The sequence below is a fragment of the Portunus trituberculatus genome, chromosome 44 (assembly GCF_017591435.1).
Source record: "Portunus trituberculatus isolate SZX2019 chromosome 44, ASM1759143v1, whole genome shotgun sequence".
In the NCBI taxonomy this organism is placed as follows: domain Eukaryota; kingdom Metazoa; phylum Arthropoda; class Malacostraca; order Decapoda; family Portunidae; genus Portunus; species Portunus trituberculatus.
The window spans coordinates 21,294,689-21,315,596 of NC_059298.1; the positions used below are offsets into that span (position 1 = coordinate 21,294,689).

Sequence of the window (20,908 nt, forward strand, 5' to 3'; positions counted from 1 at the left end):
CGGTGTTTTTGTCGCAGCGCCAGACTTGTTCCTCTTGTCACACCAGACTGCTCTAGATACCAGTATGAAGGAATAGTGGTTTAATTAATGAACTCGTCAAAGCAAAATTTTCATGTGAATTTAACATGTATGTATACGCGTACATGCACAATGGAGAAGGGAATGATGGAGACAATGCTCTGAGGAGTTCAAGGACATGTTTACTCCGTCACTTTCCCCTCTGCCCGCAATGCCCGAAAGGAAGTTCTAATTATGTGGCTACATATTTCTTCGGTGGCAGAGGAGATGCAGCCTGAAGGCAAGATGGTCTGGGTGGAGGGAAAGGTGCATGAACAAATACCGGGCTTCCGTGATTACCTTGTATAAAGTTAGTGCCTGTCGTTCACCTGTATCGGTCTTGGCGAGTGTGAGTCTATCACTACTGAGCAAACCTCGTTCTCTCCTACTCCCACACTTATTCACAAGTAAACATATTATTTTCTTCATTACATGATGAAACGAATACATCCCACATTTCATGAAGCTATTCATATTATGATGAATCACTGAGGTAGGCGTCTCGTCTTTAGTATGTTTCATCACGCTCTGAAGAGGAAAGAAAATACTGGAGTGAAACATGGGTCACAGGCCTCCCGTTTCTAAACGTGAGACAAGGAAGAAACTAATTGATGAAATCAGGGTCAAGGCCGGAGTGTGACCTGCACCGCCCTCTATGCCACCCTTTGCCGGGCCCCACCCGCTCCACCTCGCCAGCCAGGTGGTGTCTGATGTAAAGGCTCCCGTCTCTCAAAGGTGTTGCAAGTCACTTCTATGAACACTGTTTGTGTAATGAAGTCACTTCATGGCGGATGTGTAAATGTTAATATTGTATACCAAGATTATGTGTGTGATGCAGTGACAAATTTAAAGAGAAGAGGAGTTAGGAAGATTGCAATAGAAATGTAAGAAAAAAATGTGTTGTAGGTTATACTGTATAGGGGCTGAAAACAAATTGAAAATCTCAAAGTACATGACAAATGTCAGGGGTAGTAAGACATATAAATAGACCCGTCATAATGTCAAGGTCACACCATTCACATGTGAACATTTTCCTTAAAAGTCCGTGTGCAGGCACGCTGAAAGAATGGGAAAGATGAAGTGTGAAGCAATTTTTGTGATTCCATGCTTTTTAAATACACTGACTTTTCTTGGACTCTGGGATTTATATGTTAGTTTTCTAAAATTGCCCGTTTAAACTCAACTTTAGTCCGTCATTCAATACAATTATATATATATATATATATATATATATATATATATATATATATATATATATATATATATATATATATATATATATATACGAGTATATATAGCGAAATTAAAGTTTTGGAATTGAAAACGATCACACAAACAAATAAAAACGTGAAATTTCTCTCCAAAATATATTGTGTACTGAGATAATGAAACCGTTCGATGGGTGTGTCTGTTTTCACATCAAATCTCGTTACACACTCATCGACAACCTGCATCAATATAATTTCAGTGAACCCATCCATTTGGCATGCGTGTCCTTAGAGATTATTCTCCACTCGCCACTTACGCGTATTCTGCCATGCTCATCATTTTTGTTTTTGTTTTAATTTATTTTCTTTTGTTAATCTCTTTATTTCCACTACTCGAAGGTGACTCTTATGATCATTGTTAGAGTTTCTAAGGAAGTGTGCATAAATGTAATGGTAATCTGATAAGGGTTCAACTTTGTAATAGAAAATCACAAAAAAAAAAATCTTAGGGAACCGATAAATTTAGTTAACCTCAGAAAACGGTGTCCCGCTCCTCGCCCGTCCCAGACAGTAAAAGTAAGTGCAGGAGTGAGGGAGGGACTCGACTACCTCGTCCCGCAGTCAAAACCAGAGTAGACAAGGTGAATTTTCTTAGAGCTGTCTGCCATACGTATAGATCTTGCTGCGAAACAAATACATGCACCATGTTTCTCGTACTCCCACCCGTCTGAATTCATCTAACACCATTTAGTTAAGTGTGTGTGTGTGTGTGTGTGTGTGTGTGTGTGTGTGTAGAGAGAGAGAGAGAGAGAGAGAGAGAGAGAGAGAGAGAGAGAGAGAGAGTTTCACCCTAATAGTCTTAAAGTAACATTAGTAACATCAACAACAACAGCAACAGTCTGACGATGATGATAATGATAATAATAAAAAATAAAACATATAATCATAATTACAACAATAACAATAACAACAATGATAATAATAATAGTAACAATAATGATAATAATAATTATAATAATAATAATAATAATAATAATAATAATAATAATAATGATAGGAGTAAGAATCTATTTGATAAGTTTATCGGTAAATGGCATACTAACACGTGTTCTGGGGCGGGTGGGCAGTATCGCCCGTCAGCTGCCTTCAAAGTAATAGGCCTGGTTAAAGTAAAGTAAAGCAGTCCTCAATCACTGCTACTATCACCTTTATCAGCAGTATCCCGCCATCACCAACTATTATTGTTACCGTGATGCGTGTGAGATTGAGATGGAGATAAAAATGCGTGAGTCTCACACTTGATGCGTGAGAGTTGACAAGTATGGTGTTCACGACCATCATCATAACAACCACCTCTACCTCCACATCAAGCATCACCTCAGCCATCACCACCACCACATCCCTAGCATGTTTACCAACAGATGTATATATAGGCGAGAATGACGATCGGGATACAGTGGTTTGCTTTGTTACTGTTGCATTATTTCCTTACTGAGTCTCTTGGTCATCCTCTTTTAGAGGTTTCGGTGAAACATTTGCTGTCGCTTTAGACATATTAAAAGCTTTTGATCGAGTCTGGCACAAAGCTTTGATTTATAACCTGCCCTCCTATGGTTTCTATCCTTCTCTCTGCAACTTTATCTCAAGTTTCCTTTCCGACCGTTCTATTGCAGCCGTGGTAGACGGCCACTGTTTTTCTCTAAAATCTATTAACAGTGGTGTTCTTCAGGGTTCTGTCCTGTCACCCACTCTATTTTTATTATTCATTAATGATCCTCTTAACCGAACTTCTTGCCCTATCCACTCCTACGCTGATGATACCACCCTACATCTTTCTACGTCCTTACAGAGACGACCAACCCTTCAAGTAGTCAATAGATCAAGCAGGGACGCCACAGAACGCTTGATTTTGATCTCTGTAAGATTTTTGATTGGGGCAGAAAAAAATTTAGTGGTTTTCAATCCCTCAAATACTCAATCACTCCATCTATCAACTCAACAACTCAACACAACCTTCCAGACAACTAACTATCTCCTCTTTTTCAACGACACTCAACTGTCTCCCTCTTCCACACTGAATATGCTCGGTCTGTCCTTTACTCATAATCTTAACTGTAAACTTCACATCTCATCTCTTGCTATGACAGCTTCTATGAAGTTATGCGTTCTGCATCGTTTCCGCCAGTTTTTCTCGCCCCTCCAACTGCTAACTCTGTTCAAGGGTCTCATCCGTCCTTGTATACAAGGAGTACTCATCACATGTTTGGCGGGGGGGGTTCCACTAATAACACCTTTATTAGATAGGATGGAATCAAAAGCTTTTCGTCTCATCAAGTCCCCTCCTCTGACTGTCTGCATGTCTTCTGCTTCTTTCTCACCGCCGAAATGTTGCATCCCTTTTTTATCTTTTATCGCTATCTCCATGCTAACTGCTCTATTGATCTTGCTAACTGCATGCATTCCCTCCTCCTGGGGCCTCGCTGCACAAAGCTTTCTTCTTCCTCTGATACTTATTTTGTCCAACCCTCTAATACAAAAGTTAACCAGTATTCTCAATCTTCCATACCTTTCACTGGTAAACTCTGGAACTCCCTACCTGCTCTGTATTTCCATCTTCATACGACTTGACTTCTTTTAAGAGATAGGTGTCAAGACATTTGTCCCAGGCTTTTGGCTAATTCTTTCAAATCTTTTAGGGAAACTGCAGTTCCAGTGGGTCTTTTTTTTTTTCTTGCATTAAAAAAAAAAAAAAGTCCTGAGTAGCCATACCCTGCTCCACCCACCTGCTGGCTGTGGTGGCTGGACGCAGAATGGCTGTTGGAGTGTAGCCTTCCCGGCAGGTGCTGACCGTAGCTGCGAACCTTCCTTTCCTTTTTCCCTGGTATCCTCTCCCTTCATCTTTGTCATGGATTTCCTGCACTCCCTCCCTTCTGTTCTGCTGTTCCTGAGGTCTCATCTACATAATGTCTAGTTACGGTGAAGCTGCTTCTGTCTTCTACCCCTGCAGTGTTAATCGAAAGTCTTAATACACTGTATAAAGTAATGTTGGCTACTACATGGAGATAACATAATAAGGCAGGGAATTGCCGATGACACTTCCTCTCAATGAGTACAGTAATTTGGAAATGGAGTTAACTCAGGATCTTCGGGCAGCTGTCAAGGAACCATGCTCCTCAGTCTTTCGTTTGTGACTTTCTTAACAATTGCAGTGGATGGAGTTTGGCTGGGATCAAGAAACTAGAGCACAGGCTATTGTTAGAATTTTAATAGAGTTTAAATCAACTGTAAGTCAAATAAGATAATGAATTGTATATGATGTTTCTTCAACTGTAGCATCAACACTTCCATAATTATATTAATTTTTGTCAAAATGTGTGTGTGTGTGTGTGTGTGTGTGTGTGTGTGTGTGTGTGTGTGTGTGTGTGTGTGTGTGTGTGTGTTTCAGAGTAAGGAAATTAAATATAATAATTTTGTTCCAAGAAAAGGAAGACTCAAGCTGCAGGACAGCCAAGTTGTTGTTTTTTATTTGTTTTTTATTTTATTCTATTTATTTATTTTATATATTTATTTATTTTTTTTTTAATTTTTTTATTTATTTATTTATTTATTTTATTTATTTATTTTTTTTTTTTTTTGCCACGCAACGGAAATACGCATAAGATTTTTTTAAGACGAAGTAAATGTAAAAACTAAAGTAGTGAATTAATGAATAAATAAGTAAATAAATACATCAAATACTAGTTGAAGAATCTGTTGGAGTTTCCTGTCGTCTCGTCATTTCTCATGAGTTGCTGATACTTTTTTTTATGGTTTATAACTTATCAGGCTGGATAAGGTAGATTGAGGAGTTGAGTGGTTGACGTTCCCTTTCTTGAACGAATCATTCTGGCAATATTAAACTTTCGGTTGCCAACGCTTCGCAGCTTTCACTAGCTTACCGTCTCAGCCAGTCAGCGCGTGAGCCACTAGCAGCCACCAGCCAGTCCCCTGTGCGCATGTGCAGGAGGTGGTTGTTACACAGTTGCTCCGGATTCCTTTCTCTGAACAGGGCGCCCTCGCAGGTGAGCCGTATTTTAGTAAGATAACCTTAATTGTGGACGTTTCCTTTAGCTACCAGCGTTATATCCGGATATCTCCAACGTATGCATTTCATTTCAACACGTGTATACTGTCTACAGAGTATAGTTATTTACGTATCAGGTAAAGGATGAGAGCAGTGAGAGGAGTGAGTCATCTCAGGAAGACTTGTTCAAACGTTCGCGCCACACACACACACACACACACACACACACTGTTTCGTCTTTGCTATTTCCGGTAGAGGAAGTATTTTCCTATCAGCGTATTCACTGTTACGATTGTTGCATCAGATCTCCGAAGAAAATAAAAAATGAAAACTAAGACACATACAGTCAACCAGATTATATTTCCTCACCCAGTCAAAGATTTAATGTGGCCAGTCGATAGTTTTCTACAAACTGATCCACGGATTCCTTCAACAAGCAATCCTTATTTGTACTTGTCCTGTATTACCTGCTGTCCACATAGGTAACAAACTTAGTGATCACTGTACTTTGGCTGTATTGCTCTCCATTCATATTCAGTTTCAATGCATGGAATATGCTGCATAGGTTCTCTTTCCAATGATCAATGACCACCTAAGACTGAAAGACTAAGAATTCACTCCTTGGTGGATTATTGTGTTTCTTCACTTGTCAGGAGTTTTGTTATAGAGAAGAAAGATTTTGTTCCGTAAATGGAAAAAAAAGAAAAGAAAGTGACACGTTTCAGTCACGCAAAATACTCTAAGTCAATGTATACTGTAATACAGTATACATTCACCTCGAGCTTTATTTTTTTTTTCTTTTCTTTTCCCTTCTTCATACATTTGAAATGTAATTAATTTGAAGTCGTTAAATTCTACGGCTAGATAGACCATGGTGCCGGTCGAGCATGAAAGCTATACTAAAACTCACAAGAAAATTTAACTTCTCCATTCTACAGTGTGTGTGTGTGGGGGGGGGGTGTTTCACCACGGTCATTTCTTGGTCAGCTATCCAGCCTTTCCCCTACGGAAAGATCTCAGAACTCATACTAACTGATCTTCGGATAGGCCTGAGACCACATCACACACCACACACCGGGACAGAGAGGCCACAACCGTTCAAGTTACATCCCGTACCTATTTACTGCTAGGTGAACAGAGGATACACATTAAGAAGCTAATGTGTGTGTGTGTGTGTGTGTGTGTGTGTGTGTGTGTGTGTGTGTGTGTGTCACGTGCTTCACGAATAACCCCGAGTGTCGAATGAAGAAAAAAAAAGTATTGCATAAAATTACATGCGTGTTTCTAGATTTCCAATTAAACATCAATGCCAAGTGATGATTCGTAATCCTGCAGCTTCACGTGTGTGTGTGTGTGTGTGTGTGTGTGTGTGTGTGTGTGTGTGTGTGTGTGTGTGTGTGTGTGTGTGTGTGTGTGTGTACATTACCAGCTGTTCATCATTTTATCGAATCGTGTTGTGTATGTAGGATCAGTTTGGTAGATGAGTAGGGACATAGACACACACACACACACACACACACACACACACACACACACACACTAAATGTATGGTGTTGCATTTAAGTAGAATCCTCGTGGAGATCTGTTGTATAAATTTATTTGATGATATTAATTATTGACAGACGTGCACGATATATCTACTTGCCTGCAACATGACGTATCTACACTTGAAGGTTCATCCTGAGGTTAAGCAGAAATTCTCATCCTCAATTCATTAACACTGAACGTGTCGTTGTATGGTTCCTAACGCAGCCAGTATAACTGTTTAGCAGTTCCAAATTTTCGACTCGGAAAATTTGAGACGGCCCACATGGCGTATACCAGGTGTTATTTAATACCCCTTGACTGTGAAGACATGATAGTTACATCATACCATCTATTTCTCACCAAAGATATTTCCATCCTTCCATCACCTGAATCTCATGCACTTTATATTTCTGCCCGGAATCATGCCAAGTCTGTTCTTCAATTTGCCAAACATTCCTTCATAAATACAAAATGTCAAAATCTTTCATACTCCAACTCCTCTCTAAACTTCTGGCATTTGGCCAAAAACATCTCCAGTAACTTTACTTCTTCATCTTTTCTTCCTTTATTTCATCCTGATGGCACTACTGCCATCTCATCTGTCTCTAGAGATTAACTCTTCTCTCAAACCTTTGCTGACACCTCCTTGGATTATTCTGGGCTTATCCCTCTCTCCTCCTCCCTCTGAGTATTTCATGCCATCATTTAAAATTCTTCGTAATGATGTTTTCCATGCCCTCGCTGACCTAAACCCTTGGAAGGCTTATGGACCTGATGGGGTGCCTCCTATCGTTCTCAAAAATTGTGCCTCCGTGCTTGCACCTTGCCTGGCCAAACTCTTTCAACTATGCCTATCGACTTCTATACCTTTCCTTTGTGCTGGAAGTTTGCCTACATTCAGCCTGTTCCTAAAAAGGGTGACTGTTCTAATAACTCAAACTACCGCCCTATAACTTTAATCTCTTGCTTGTCTAAAGTTTTCAAATCTAAACTCAATAAGAAAATTCTCAAATATCTGTCACTTCACAATATCTTATCTGATCGCCAGTATGGCTTCCGTCAAGGTCGCTCTACTGATGATATTCTGGCTTTCCTTACTGAGTCTTGGTCATCCTCATTTAGAAATCTCTATGAAACTTTTGCTGTTGCGTTAGACATCAAAAACTTTTGATAGAGTCAGCCACAAAGCTTCGATTTGAAAACTGCCCTCCTACGGTTTCTATCCTTCTCTCTGCAACTTTATCTCAAGTTTCCTTTCCGACCGTTCTATTGCAGCCGTGGTAGACAACTTCTTCACCTAAATCCATTAACAGTGGTGTTCCTCAAGTTTCTGTACTGTCACTCACTCTCTTCCTATTATTCATTAATGATCTTGACCAAACTACTTGCCCTATCCACTCCTACACTGATGATACCACCCTACATCTTTCCACGTCTCTTCAGAGATGACCAGCCCTTCAGGAAGTCAACAGATCACGCAGGGACGCAACAGAACGCCTGACTTCTGATCATTTTGAGATTTCTGATTGGGGTAGAGAAAACTTAGTAGTGTTCAATGCCTCAAAAACTCAATTCCTCCATATATTAACTCGACACAACCTTCCAAACAACTATTCCCTCTTCTTCAGTGACACTCAGCTGTCCACATCTTCTACACTTAATATCCTCGGTCTGTCCTTTACTCATAATCTAAACTGGAAACTTCACATCTCTTCTCTTGCTAAGATAGCTTCTATGAAGTTAGGCGTTCTGCAGCGTCTCCGCTAGTTTTTCTCGCCCCTCCAACTGCTAATTCGGTACAAGGGCCTTATCCGTCCTTGTATGGAGTACTCATCATATGTTTAGGGGGGGGATTCAACTCATACAGTTTTATTAGATAAGGTGGAATCAAAAGCTTTTCTTCTCATCAACTCCCCTCTGATTGATTGATTGTCTTCAGCCTCTTTTTCACCACCGAAATGTTGCACCTCTTGCTATCTTTTATCGCTATTTTCATGCTAACTGCTCTATTGATATTGTTAAATGCATGTCTCCCCTCCTCCTGCAGCCTCACTGCACAAGGCTTTCTTCTTCCTCTCACCCCTATTATGTCCAACTCTCTAATGAAAATGTTAACCAGTACTCTCAATCATTCATATATTTCTTTGGTAAACTCTGGAGCTTTCCTGCCTGCTTCTGTATTTCCACCTTTTTACGACTTGATTTCTTTTAAGAGGGAAGTTTCATGACATTTGTCCCAAGCTTTTTGCTAACTCTATGACTCTTTTAGGGAACAGGCAATCAAGTGGGCTTTTTATTTATTTATTTTTTTCATGGCCAACTTCCCCTCTTGCATATATATATATATATATATATATATATATATATATATATATATATATATATATATATATATATATATATATATATATATACCCACATACATACAATCAACTTACCTGAAAGCGGGATAAAACCTCAGTCATGAAAGCCTTGAACTGGACCGAGGAATTGAACCCCTTGACCGGGAAATATTGAGTAGTGGTTCAGATGTCGTGACCGTAATTATTAAAAGATAGTAAGATAATTTTGTGGGTCACACTACCATTTACTACATGACTTCTTTGTACTTAATTAATTTCTTCGTGTTTAGTCTCCACCTTATCATGAAGACATCAATATGATTTTTTAACAGTCAGAGCTTCAATGAGAGAAGCTGAGATTATTCCTTTTCCATCCACGAGACAGTATATGAAGAACGTATGTGTAATTGTACACCATTACACCCCACGCATGTATTTCTTAGTGGGGATCTTTACTGTCGCTACCACTGTCATGCCTCTTCGATGCACGGAAAGTGAGAAATTTTATTTGTGGGGGAGATAAATCTTTAGCAATAAGAACTCTTAGCTGGACCAGACAATCAAATCCAGGATCGGAGGAGCAAGTGTGTCTCGCTTAACATTGCGCCTGGTATGAACCAAAGGTAGCCCGGCTCGGCGGCACAACCTGTCCCGCCTACTGACTATATATATAGCATCGCATCCAGTGTGAGACGGACTTTAGGACGTCAGAGCCACGACCAAGTTTAAGTATATCGGCATTATTTTAGTTTGATAATACCAATCTACTTAACATCCTTTCAACAAATAAGGCAGATTATATCTGAATTAAACCTAAAGTCTCTTGTTATATAATTGATATTAAAGTCATTAATTAACAAACATTTGTGTACCTTGCCATAAATTATGTTTGTCAAGAATTTGATGCCACGTCAGGTTTTTTTTTTTTCAGCCTATGCATGTGTGAGATAGTGACGTCACAACACCGCATGTGTCTTTGTTTCTCGAGTCTTGTTAAAGGTCATGAATAAACTTGGAAATGAGCCTTTAGTATTACTAATATATATATGTATATATATATATATATATATATATATATATATATATATATATATAAAGAGAGAGATCGAGAGAGAGAGAGAGAGAGAGAGAGAGAGAGAGAGAGAGAGAGATTATAGCATATGTACTGTACCATATATATATATATATATATATATATATATATATATATATATATATATATATATATATATATATATATATATATATATATTTATTTATTTATTTATTTATTTATTTATTTATTTATTTATTTATATATATATATATATATATATATATATATATATATATATATATATATAGAGAGAGAGAGAGAGAGAGAGAGAGAGAGAGAGAGAGAGAGAGAGAGAGAGAGAGAGAGAGAGAGACGTTTCTAGTATGCGATCTACCAGGATTAAGTAACATTATAGCATATGTACCATATATATATATATATATATATATATATATATATATATATATATATATATATATATATATATATTATATATATATATATATATATATATATATATATATATATATATATATATATATATATATATACATACACCTTTTATAACTACCGTACCATGTATCTCTTAAAACAAACCAAGAAATATATTTCAGCGATAAATACTTGTTTTATCAGAGAGAGGAGCGTTGTCATTCAGTAGGTAAACAACACGAGGGTGAAATGAAGTCACGGTACAGTTCATATCTGGTAGACTGCTTACTATGCAGCAGTAGTAACCTACAAGTCAACGCTACTTGTGGGACGATGCAGCACGGGTTGTGAGGTGTACAATTCCCAAGCTGTGACTACTGGGAATTTTTCTTGGCATTCGACTACTCACATTGTTAAAGTACACAAACAACTTGGATCTCGATAAAAAGTTGAACCATAGCTCACTTTTGAAGCATCACTGCTTGGTTAACTATTGTTCAGAACATAATCGAGACAGCAGTGTCACGCAGGAAAGCTGCATCCTTTAGTGTAATTCCACTGCTGGGTCCAGCCGCTCCACTACCTTATACTGCCCGATCGTTGGGTAGGATAGATACCACACCACACATCGGGAAAGCTAGGCTACTTCCTCTCAAGTTGCATCCCGTACAGTAGCGTACTTACTTGCTGTTAAGTAAACAGGGCTGCGCTTTAAGAACCCCCCTCCCCCCTTTTACTTTCAATGCCTTGCCGTGACAGGACTGGAACACACGCTTTCTCGGTTGTGAGCGGAGTGTACAAACCACTACATTATGGTGTGTGTGTATGTGTGTGTGTGTGTGTATGTATGTATGTATGTATGTATGTATATGTGTATGTGTATGTATTTACCCAGTTGTAATGTACAGGGTTCGAGCGGGGCTCATAGTGACTTGTCTCCATTTATCCAATTTTTCTTTAAAGTTATGCACATTATGTGCTGTAACAACTTCATCACTCAATGCATTCCACTTTTCCACTGTTCTATGTGGAAAACTGTTTTTTCAAATATCCCTCACACACTGCCTCATCCTAATTTTCTTTACATGTCCTCTTGTCCTTCTAACTTCTGTCACCAGCACCAGGTCTTGCTTGTCTTTCTTTTCAATGCCATTGACTATCTTGTACATTGTTATTAGGTCTCCTCATTCTTCTATCTTGTAAGGTTGGCAGTCCCATTCCCTTCAGCATTTCTCATGTTAGATACTTTAGTTCTGGCACCATCTTTGTAGCAATCTTCTGGATCTGTTCTAATCTTCTTATATCTTTTTTTGAACTCGGTGACCACACCGCTGCTACATATTCCACTTTAGGACGTGTCATGCTCATAATAATTCTTTTCATCATATCTTTGTCCATGAATTGAAATGCCACTCTAACATTATTCAACATTTTATATGCTAATCAAAATATCTTACTTATGTGTTTTTTGGGGTTCAGATTTTCCTGTATAATCACTCCCAGATCTTTTTCCTCTTTAGTCTTCATTATTTGTTCCTCTCCCATCAGATAGTTCACTACTGGTTTTCTCTTACTCATTCCCAGTTCCATTACGTGACATTTCTTGGCATTGATGGTATGGCCATCAATTTTGTATATTTTCCATGTAATTTTTTATTCATTTTGTATTTTCCTTGCATTTTTTTTTTCTAATTAAATTCCATGGTTGAGGCAAATGTCTCCTCCTATCCCCCCTTGGCAGATGCCCATGATGACCAATGCTTTGATTGTTTGTCACTCTCACTCTCCTACCATCCACAATCAACATAAACTCCAACCTAAGCTAACCTAATCTTTTTCTGATGAATAATACCATTATTATGTAGAAGGTGGAGAAAAAATGCAAAAGCACAGTCTCTAACTGTATGCACCAATGTAGAACAGTGGCATACTACACAATAGTCATATAGAACAATGACACATTGCACACCAATCAAATGATGTAGAGTAATTACACACTACTAATAAACATGCACCAGATGCATATAGCACACTAACCATGTACGACAATTGTGTGCAGCACATCAACCATGTAAAATAATTTTACTACACTTCAGGTGAACTATATGGAACAAATGCATGTGACATTAGTCTCTTATCATATATTACATATCTAGAAACAAGCATTGTGCTCTGCCAGTTATTTCCCTATTTTAAGCATGATGTTTTTTTGCCAACCAGAAGTCAAGCAACTAAATAGATGTAGTCATCAAAATTTGATCTTGCAAACATCTAAATAACGAGATTACTTTTCCTTTACAGATGAGGCAAGAGGCCTAAGGCAGCACTTCACAACCTTCTTCCATCCACAATAAAGTGCTCTCACAAGGTAAGCTCACCTAGCCTGTCTTAACTGCACGATTTCCCATCTTTAAATCTTTGTTATCTTTGATATCACTTGTCATTGTGTCTCACTTTTTAATTTGTTTGAATTTTATAATTTGTTTGAATTTTATAATATAATGCTTCCTCCTCAAATAAGAACAATTACTTCAATGTCAAATTATGTGTAACTTGTGTAATGTTTTGTCTCTAGCAATGCATTGCATGTTTAACGAACTTTGAAATAGATGTGTTGTCTGCACTTCAAAATTTTACCAGAGAGAGAGAGAGAGAGGGCGGGGAAGGGGGTTCTGACAGACAAGATATGACTGATCATTAAATGAAAAAAGTATTCCTCTACTTATAATGTGCTCATTTGATGTTCTTTAACCAACACAGTGTAATTATCTGTCCAATGGAAATGAGAATTTTATCACTTGTACTTAAACTACAATGAGGACATTTCATGGAGACATAACCACCTGTGCAACACTATGAAGAGGCTCAGCTGAGAATGTTATTACATATTGATGCTTCATCCAAGGAAAATGAATATCAGTAGTTTGTCTTTAACTATACTTTTTTGTTTTTAGTACTGCACTCTTCCTGTACCTTTTATGATATACTGGTAATAGACATAAAACTCCTGTGAATCATATATAATTGGAATCAAAATTCCTTAAGTCCCTAAACATGAAAACACAAATCTAATGTTCCAACAGTGATCAATGATTAGAATATGATGATACAGTCTTATGTAATCCTCACAGTAAAAAAAAGTACTAATTCTTGGATTGTATTGCACAGTACATTATGTAATTGTCCCACTAATTATACACACTTATATTGTGCTGTACAATAGCTAACTGAAGAAAGGAAATGATATGTTGATACCTTTAGAACTAATATGAGTTTACCACTCCTTGTATAAGACCACACTTGTGGGCTAGACTACAGAAACAATCATCAGCAGAAACCTGTCTCAGACACTAGTGTTATGCAACTGAAGGAGTATTATCAACATTCTAGTGTCAGAGGGTGGAGGAGTATTTTTATTTTTTTTCTAGAGTTCATTTGTTTTTGGTATGAGTGTTTATTTTCTGTTGATGTTTTAGTTTTGTTCAGATATGTAGGCAGACCTACACAAGGTCCCTGTAGTAATTAGGCATCTTGAGATAATCTCTTTTTTGACATGTTAACCCAATGGAGGCAGAGATTGGTGTCTATTCAAATATCCTGAGTATTTAGCATGAAACACACACACACACACACACACACACACACACACACACACACACACACACACACACACACACACACACACACAAATGTCGAGAGGGCATGGGAAAAAACTAAAAATGGCCACTTATAGGAGAGATGTGAAAAAATATAGCTTCCCTCATAGAAGGGTGGAAGCATGGAATAGTTTAGACGTGGAAGTGGTCAACGCAAGGAATATTCATGATTTTAAGAAAAAGCTGGACATTAATAGATATGGAGACGGGACAACACGAGCATAGCTCTTTTCCCGTATGTTACAATTAGGTAAATACAATTAGGTAAATACACACACACACTTCACAAGCCAGAGGACCAGGGTTCGATTCCCCGGCCGGGTGGAGATATTTGGGTGTCTCCTTTCACGTGTAGACCCTGTTCACCTAGCATTGAGTAGGTACGGGATGTAAATCAAGGAGTTGTGACCTTGTTGTCCCGGTGTGTGGTGTGTGCCTGGTCTCAGACCTATCCGAAGATCGGAAATAATGAGCTCGGAACTCGTTCCGTAGGGTAACGTCTGGCTGTCTCATCAGAGACTGCAGCAGATCAAACAGTGAAACACACACACACACACACACTCTCTCTCTCTCTCTCTCTCTCTCTCTCTCTCTCTCTCTCTCTCTCTCTCTCTCTCTCTCTCTCTCTCTCTCTCTCTCTCTCTCTCTCTCTCTCTCTCTCTCTCTCTCTCTCTCTCTCTCTCTCTCTCTCTCTCTCTCTCTCTCTCTCTCTCTCTCTCTCTCTCTCTCTCTCCATAGTGTGTGTGTGTGTGTTTGTGTGTGTGGGTATGTATGTATGTGTTCATCACCCTTTACATATAAATAGCTGTTCCTTTAATTTTAGTAAGTACAGGTAACTCTCGATTTACGCGATAGATGCGTTCCAAGAGGCATCACATATATCAAAATTTGTGTAAAACAAACATGTAATTCTCATAAGAAACAATAGATAATAGGGGTGATGCAGGATGTGGTCCAAAGAAATTCATACAAAATACAGGCAACCCCCGCTTAACAAAGGTTCATAACAAAATTTCGCTGCAACGAAGGTTTCATTTTACTACCATCTGCTCGTTTAACGAACACCAAAATCGCTTTAACGAAGTTTTATCCAGGTAATTTTTTCCAAGTTTGAAAGCCCCGCTGTATCACGCAAGTCGACAGGCTTTTGAATACACCAGCGCCTCTTGTGGACAACACGCTCCACTCACTCCCCGTGTTCAAAACAATAACAGCGTCAGCAGCAGCTCGTCTTTCCTTGCTCAACTTACCACCAAAACGCCCTGCAATGTCGCCTAGTGTTGCTAAGAAGATCAAGAAGTCTCTTACTCTCGAAGTGAAGCTGGCTATTATTCACAGACACGAGAGGTGAGAAAATTAATAGCATTGTTCGCCACCATCTTGACTCCATTTACCGTCTCTACTATTTTCAAGTCGGCAGACTCTATTAAGAAGGCTGGTGAGATCGTATCTTCCTTTTAAGTTAAAAGAACCACCTGAACTCGTGACTCTACAATGGATAAAATGGAAAGTCTTGTGGAAATGTGGTACATAAGTTTTGTATGTGATACAATGATGTACCCTTTGTTTACATTCCACAGGTTGCCGGTTAGTGTCTATCCTGTTTCACTCTTCCTCCCTTCATAAATTTAAGATCATCAACATTATAAAGTTACGTACATACATACATTAGTGTACATTATAATGACTTAGATTAAACTGCCTAAATGTTTAACTTCATAATTTTTACTTTCATTAAACCTCTCACTGTACTATGATGCACTCTCGCTTTGTTTACTCTCAATGTAAGTTCAAGTCAGGGGTTAAATTTGTTATAATCGGTTCGCTTAATGAAGTTTCGCTTAACGTTTTTTTTAGGAATGTAACCCCTTCGTTAAGCAGGGGTTGCCTGTACTCTATTTGGCTAAATTAACATGTTTTTATTATTTACCATTCTATATACTAGAAGTGTATTTTAAAGTAAAGGGAAAAGCAAGAAATAATAAGAGAAAGCAAATAAGCAAATATTAATAAGATAAAATAACAAAACAAAGAATACGTAAACACAACACTCACTGCATCACTGCCTTCACTACTCACACCACAGTCAGTCACCATCTCCCTCTGAGCTTTACCACTTTAGCAAAAATCCACTTATCAAAAATAACCCCACGTGCAGAAGATGAAGGACGTTTTAGAGCCATCTTGGTGAATTATAGGCAGATTGAAGAGATTTCGTCTGTACTCAATGCTGGCAAACTGCAAATGAGGCATGAGATGAGCGGAGCTCCCACCTATCGGCCAGCTGCTGAACTCTCTGGCGTGCAGTTTGAAATTGCGTCTGGCGCTCAGTTTGAAAATGTGGTTGGGCCAAATCGCGTATAAGCAAACTGATTGCGCAAATTAAATTAATTATGATATTTTTTCGGTCGCGTTATAACAAAAATGCGTAAATCAAACATGCGTAAATTGAGTTACCTGTACTTGTTTACTGTAGGTAAATATAGATATGTGCCTCTCCTTGAAGTAAACACCCATGTTATCTCTTGAGATAGCAATTCATCTAGCAAACAAACAAGCAAACACAATACTAGTACCACTTTCTTCACATTTATTTGCATGATATATCCTAAACAGTGTCTCATCTCCAGAAAAATGCTTTCAAACAAAAACCGAAAGCAAGAAGTGAATTTAATTTTTGTGTTTTTATTTATTTATTCATTTATTTTATTTATTTATTTATTTATTTTTTTTTTTCCTTCAATTTTTGCCTCCACCTGAAGATAGGATTTGTTCTTCCCAAAGTATCAAGCAAATTAACTTAGAGAAATTGGTGCTGTTGTATTTACAATTTCCTGTGTGTGTGTGTGTGTGTGTGTATATATATATATATATATATATATATATATATATATATATATATATATATATATATATATATATATATATATATATATATATATATATATATATATACACACACACACACACACACACACACACACACACACACATTTATTTGCATATTTCACTGAAAAATATATAAGTTTCATCTATTATATTTCTGCTGTGTACTGATAATATATGTACATTCTCTTCTACATTTTCCTGAATTGTTGCTCTGCTCTGCCTCTTCACTGGCTCTTCTCTCCCCTCCCATCAACAGTAGTTCATCGTTGACAGTGGAAAACATGGGGAAAAAGTAAGTTGCTCTTCATGCCCTAATTTCGTCTTCACTCACACTCTAGTTAACAAGGGAAGCCTTCAGGGTATTCAGGTATTTAGTGACATGATATGCATGGCAGTTCATTCAAATTTCTCTTGCTTTTTTCTTCACTTTCTTACAAAATTATTAATGGAAATTATTACTTAACATTCCTCCAAACTGAATGGGATTGAAGGCAAATATTTATATGTTTATATATATATATATATATATATATATATATATATATATATATATATATATATATATATATATATATATATATATATATATAAAGTCAATACAAACAGCTCAACAATGCTGAGGTTTTCCTTGCCTTTAACCTCATATACAGAGATCATTCTTCCTGGCTACACCACCTTATATATATATATATATATATATATATATATATATATATATATATATATATATATATATATATATATATATATATATATGGTGTAGCCAGGAAGAATGATCTCTTAGTATATGAGGTTAAAGGCAAGGAAAACCTCAGCATTGTTGAGCTGTTTGTTTTGACTTTTTTTTATTTGTCTAATCAATTCCTTTTCTGTGAGTGGCTGTATTCTGAGGAGCTGTCTAAAAGTAGTTTGTTTTACATTGTTTCATTCCTCTTCTGGGAACATGTTTAGATAGAATGATGTTCTGAGCTGGACGAGCATCTATATATACCGCCTGGATGTGAGTATAGGTGATGTGACAGCATGTGATTGGCAGATTCTTGCCTAGCTGAGGGCATCATTCTACCTGAAGATGTTCCCTGAAGAGGAATGAAACGTAAAACAAACCACTCCTCGGACCACAGCCACTCACAGAAAAGGAACTGATTACACAAAATAGAAAAGACAACACAAAGCTCAACAATACTGAGGTTTCCCTTGTCTTTAACCTTGTCTGTTTCAAAGAGAACTCACACACACACACACACACACACACACACACACACACACACACACACACACACACACACACACACACACACACACACACACACACACACACACACACACACACACACACATTTGGTGTGGAGGAGGATAAGACACCGAGTAAAATGGAGAGAGAGAAAAACATAAAAAAGGTGATAAATAATATCATTAATGTGGTGCAAGAGGAGGGAAAAGACCTAGTACAAGAAATAGAGGACTTCCATAGAATTGGAAAGTTCACAAGAGAAGGTATGAGGCCAATAAGAATCAAACTTAAGTCACAAAAGGATGTAGATGAATTGGTGGAGAAGTCATGGAGGCTAGCCCAGCAGGAAACAACAAGGAAGATTTGGTTGAGAAGAGATCTCGGTGAAAAGGAAAGAGAAATGTTAAATGAGTTGAGAAAGGAGGCTTTGAAAAAAATGAAGAGAGGACAGAAGAAGAGAAGAAAGAGTTTTTCTGGAGAATCTTGGATATGAGACTGAGGAAGTGGTTCATAACCCAGAAAAGTACAGCAAGAAAGGACTAAAGAAACTTACATATGAGCGAAATGTAATGTATTCCAACATAAATGGAGTGATATCGGGATTTTAGAACTCAACGATTACTTGAGGGACAAGAACCCAGATATTGTGGGTCTTACTGAAACAAAACTGAGAGAGGGAGAAGACCTGATGAAGGTTGGAGAAGGAAATATAACGTTTGGAAAAGAAATAGAGTAGGTAAGATGGGAGGAGGAGTGATGTTGCTGGTTAAAAAGATATAAAGGTGGATCAAGTGAAAAAGGTATGGGAAAGGCAGAAGTGCTAAAGATCAGAGCAGAAACTAATGAAGGAAAAAGAGGCACTACATAGTGGTGTACGTACCACCTAAGACAAATGCATGGTCAGTACAGGAATATGAAGAAATGATAAGTGATACAGGAACATGTCTGGAAGAAATGTTGGGTGGCTGTGAACGAACTATAATGATGGGAGATTTTAATTGTAAAGAGGTGTGTTGGGAGGACTGGTCAATGGAAGGATCAGAGACAACATGGGGAAATACACTATTGACACTGGCAATGGAAAATGTGTTAACTCAGTGGGTCAAAGAAGATACTAGGTTTGGAGGAGAGGGAGCATCGTCAAGACTGGACTTGGTCTTTAGTACAGAGCCAATGGTCATTGAGGAGATGAGGGTGGAGTGCCCTTTAGCAAAGAGTGATCATGCAGTTTTGGAGTTCAAGGTGATAGACGAAGAGAAATCTAGAAGAAATGAAGAATATAAAGTGGGAAGATGGAATTATGCCAAGACAGATTTTGGAAACCTAAAGAAATTCTTTCAAGAGACAAATTGGATGAAATTCAAGAGTGCTAAGGAGCAAATGAAAAGTGGAAGGAATTTATAAAAATATACAAAGAAGGTGAGAAAAATTTGTACCAATAAGACAACATAGAGAAGTTGGAAAGCAGGACTGGTTTAACGATAGATGTGAAAAGGCTAGAACAAGAAAAGAGGATGCATGGAAGAGGTGGAGAAGGAAAAGACGGATTAAGCAGTGGGAAAGTTACAAAAGAGCAAGAAATGAATATGTGTTGATTAGAAGAGAAGAAAGAAAGAAACAAGAAAAGGATATAATTGATAAATGTAAAGACCAACCAAGGCTTTTTACAGACATGTGAACAACAACATCAAAAATAGAGAAAGTATTGAAAGTTTAGAAGTAAATGGAGTATACAGTGAAGATCCCAGGAAATGGCAGAGGCTATGAATGGATGCTTTCGGAAGGTATTCACAAAGGAGACTGCTTTTGACAAACCACTGGTAATGGAACAGAAAGGGATTATGAAGGAGTTTCAAGTAACTGTGGAGGAGATCAAGAACATGATGGGGAGTTTAGAAGTGAGAAAAGCTGTGGGACCTGATGGGGTATCAGGATGGATTTTAAGAGAATGCAGGAGCAATTGGCAGAAAAAGTTTGTGAAGTAATTGATGCCTCATTAAGGGAAGGTGTAGTGCCCCAAGACTGGAAAAGAGCTAACATTGTCCCAATCTATAAATCAGGTAACAAGAGAGACCCATTGAACTATAGACCAGTGTCACTTACAAGTGTGGTAGCTAAGATGTGTGAGAGGGTGGTGAAGACTAGATGGACAGACTTCTTGGAGAAAATGACATACTTTGTGAGTGTCAATTTGGTTTTAGGAAAGGGCGTTCATGCACGACAAACCTGATATGTTACTATTCGAGGGTGATAGATGTAATACAGGAAAGAGATGGTTGGGCTGATGGAATATATCTGGATTTAAAAAAGGCCTTTGATAAGGTACCACACCAGAGACTGATCTGGAAACTTGAAATGGTAGGAGGAGTGCATGGCAGTTTACTAAAATGGATGGAAGACTTTTGGTAGGAAGAGAAATGAGAACAATAATTAAGGACAGACCATCAGAATGGGGATTGGTGGA

At 37.9% G+C, this 20,908-nt stretch overlaps 1 protein-coding gene across 27 annotated transcripts in view; it reads left to right on the forward strand.

Annotated features, from left to right (window-relative positions):
- Positions 1–20,908, forward strand: part of LOC123518691 (sodium-driven chloride bicarbonate exchanger-like) — a 328,162-nt gene that overhangs the window by 216,307 nt on the left and 90,947 nt on the right. For 20 of the 27 annotated variants that reach the window (XM_045279674.1, XM_045279662.1, XM_045279658.1 and 17 more), the window contains 2 exons: positions 12,967–13,033; positions 17,467–17,502. In XM_045279674.1, the coding sequence (XP_045135609.1) occupies positions 17,492–17,502 (11 nt within the window). In that variant the 5' untranslated portion in view covers positions 12,967–13,033; positions 17,467–17,491. Of the gene's footprint in view, positions 1–5,217; positions 5,327–12,966; positions 13,034–17,466; positions 17,503–17,556; positions 17,578–20,908 lie in introns of those variants that run through there. The other 7 variants (XM_045279670.1, XM_045279667.1, XM_045279668.1 and 4 more) reach the window with 4 other exon arrangements.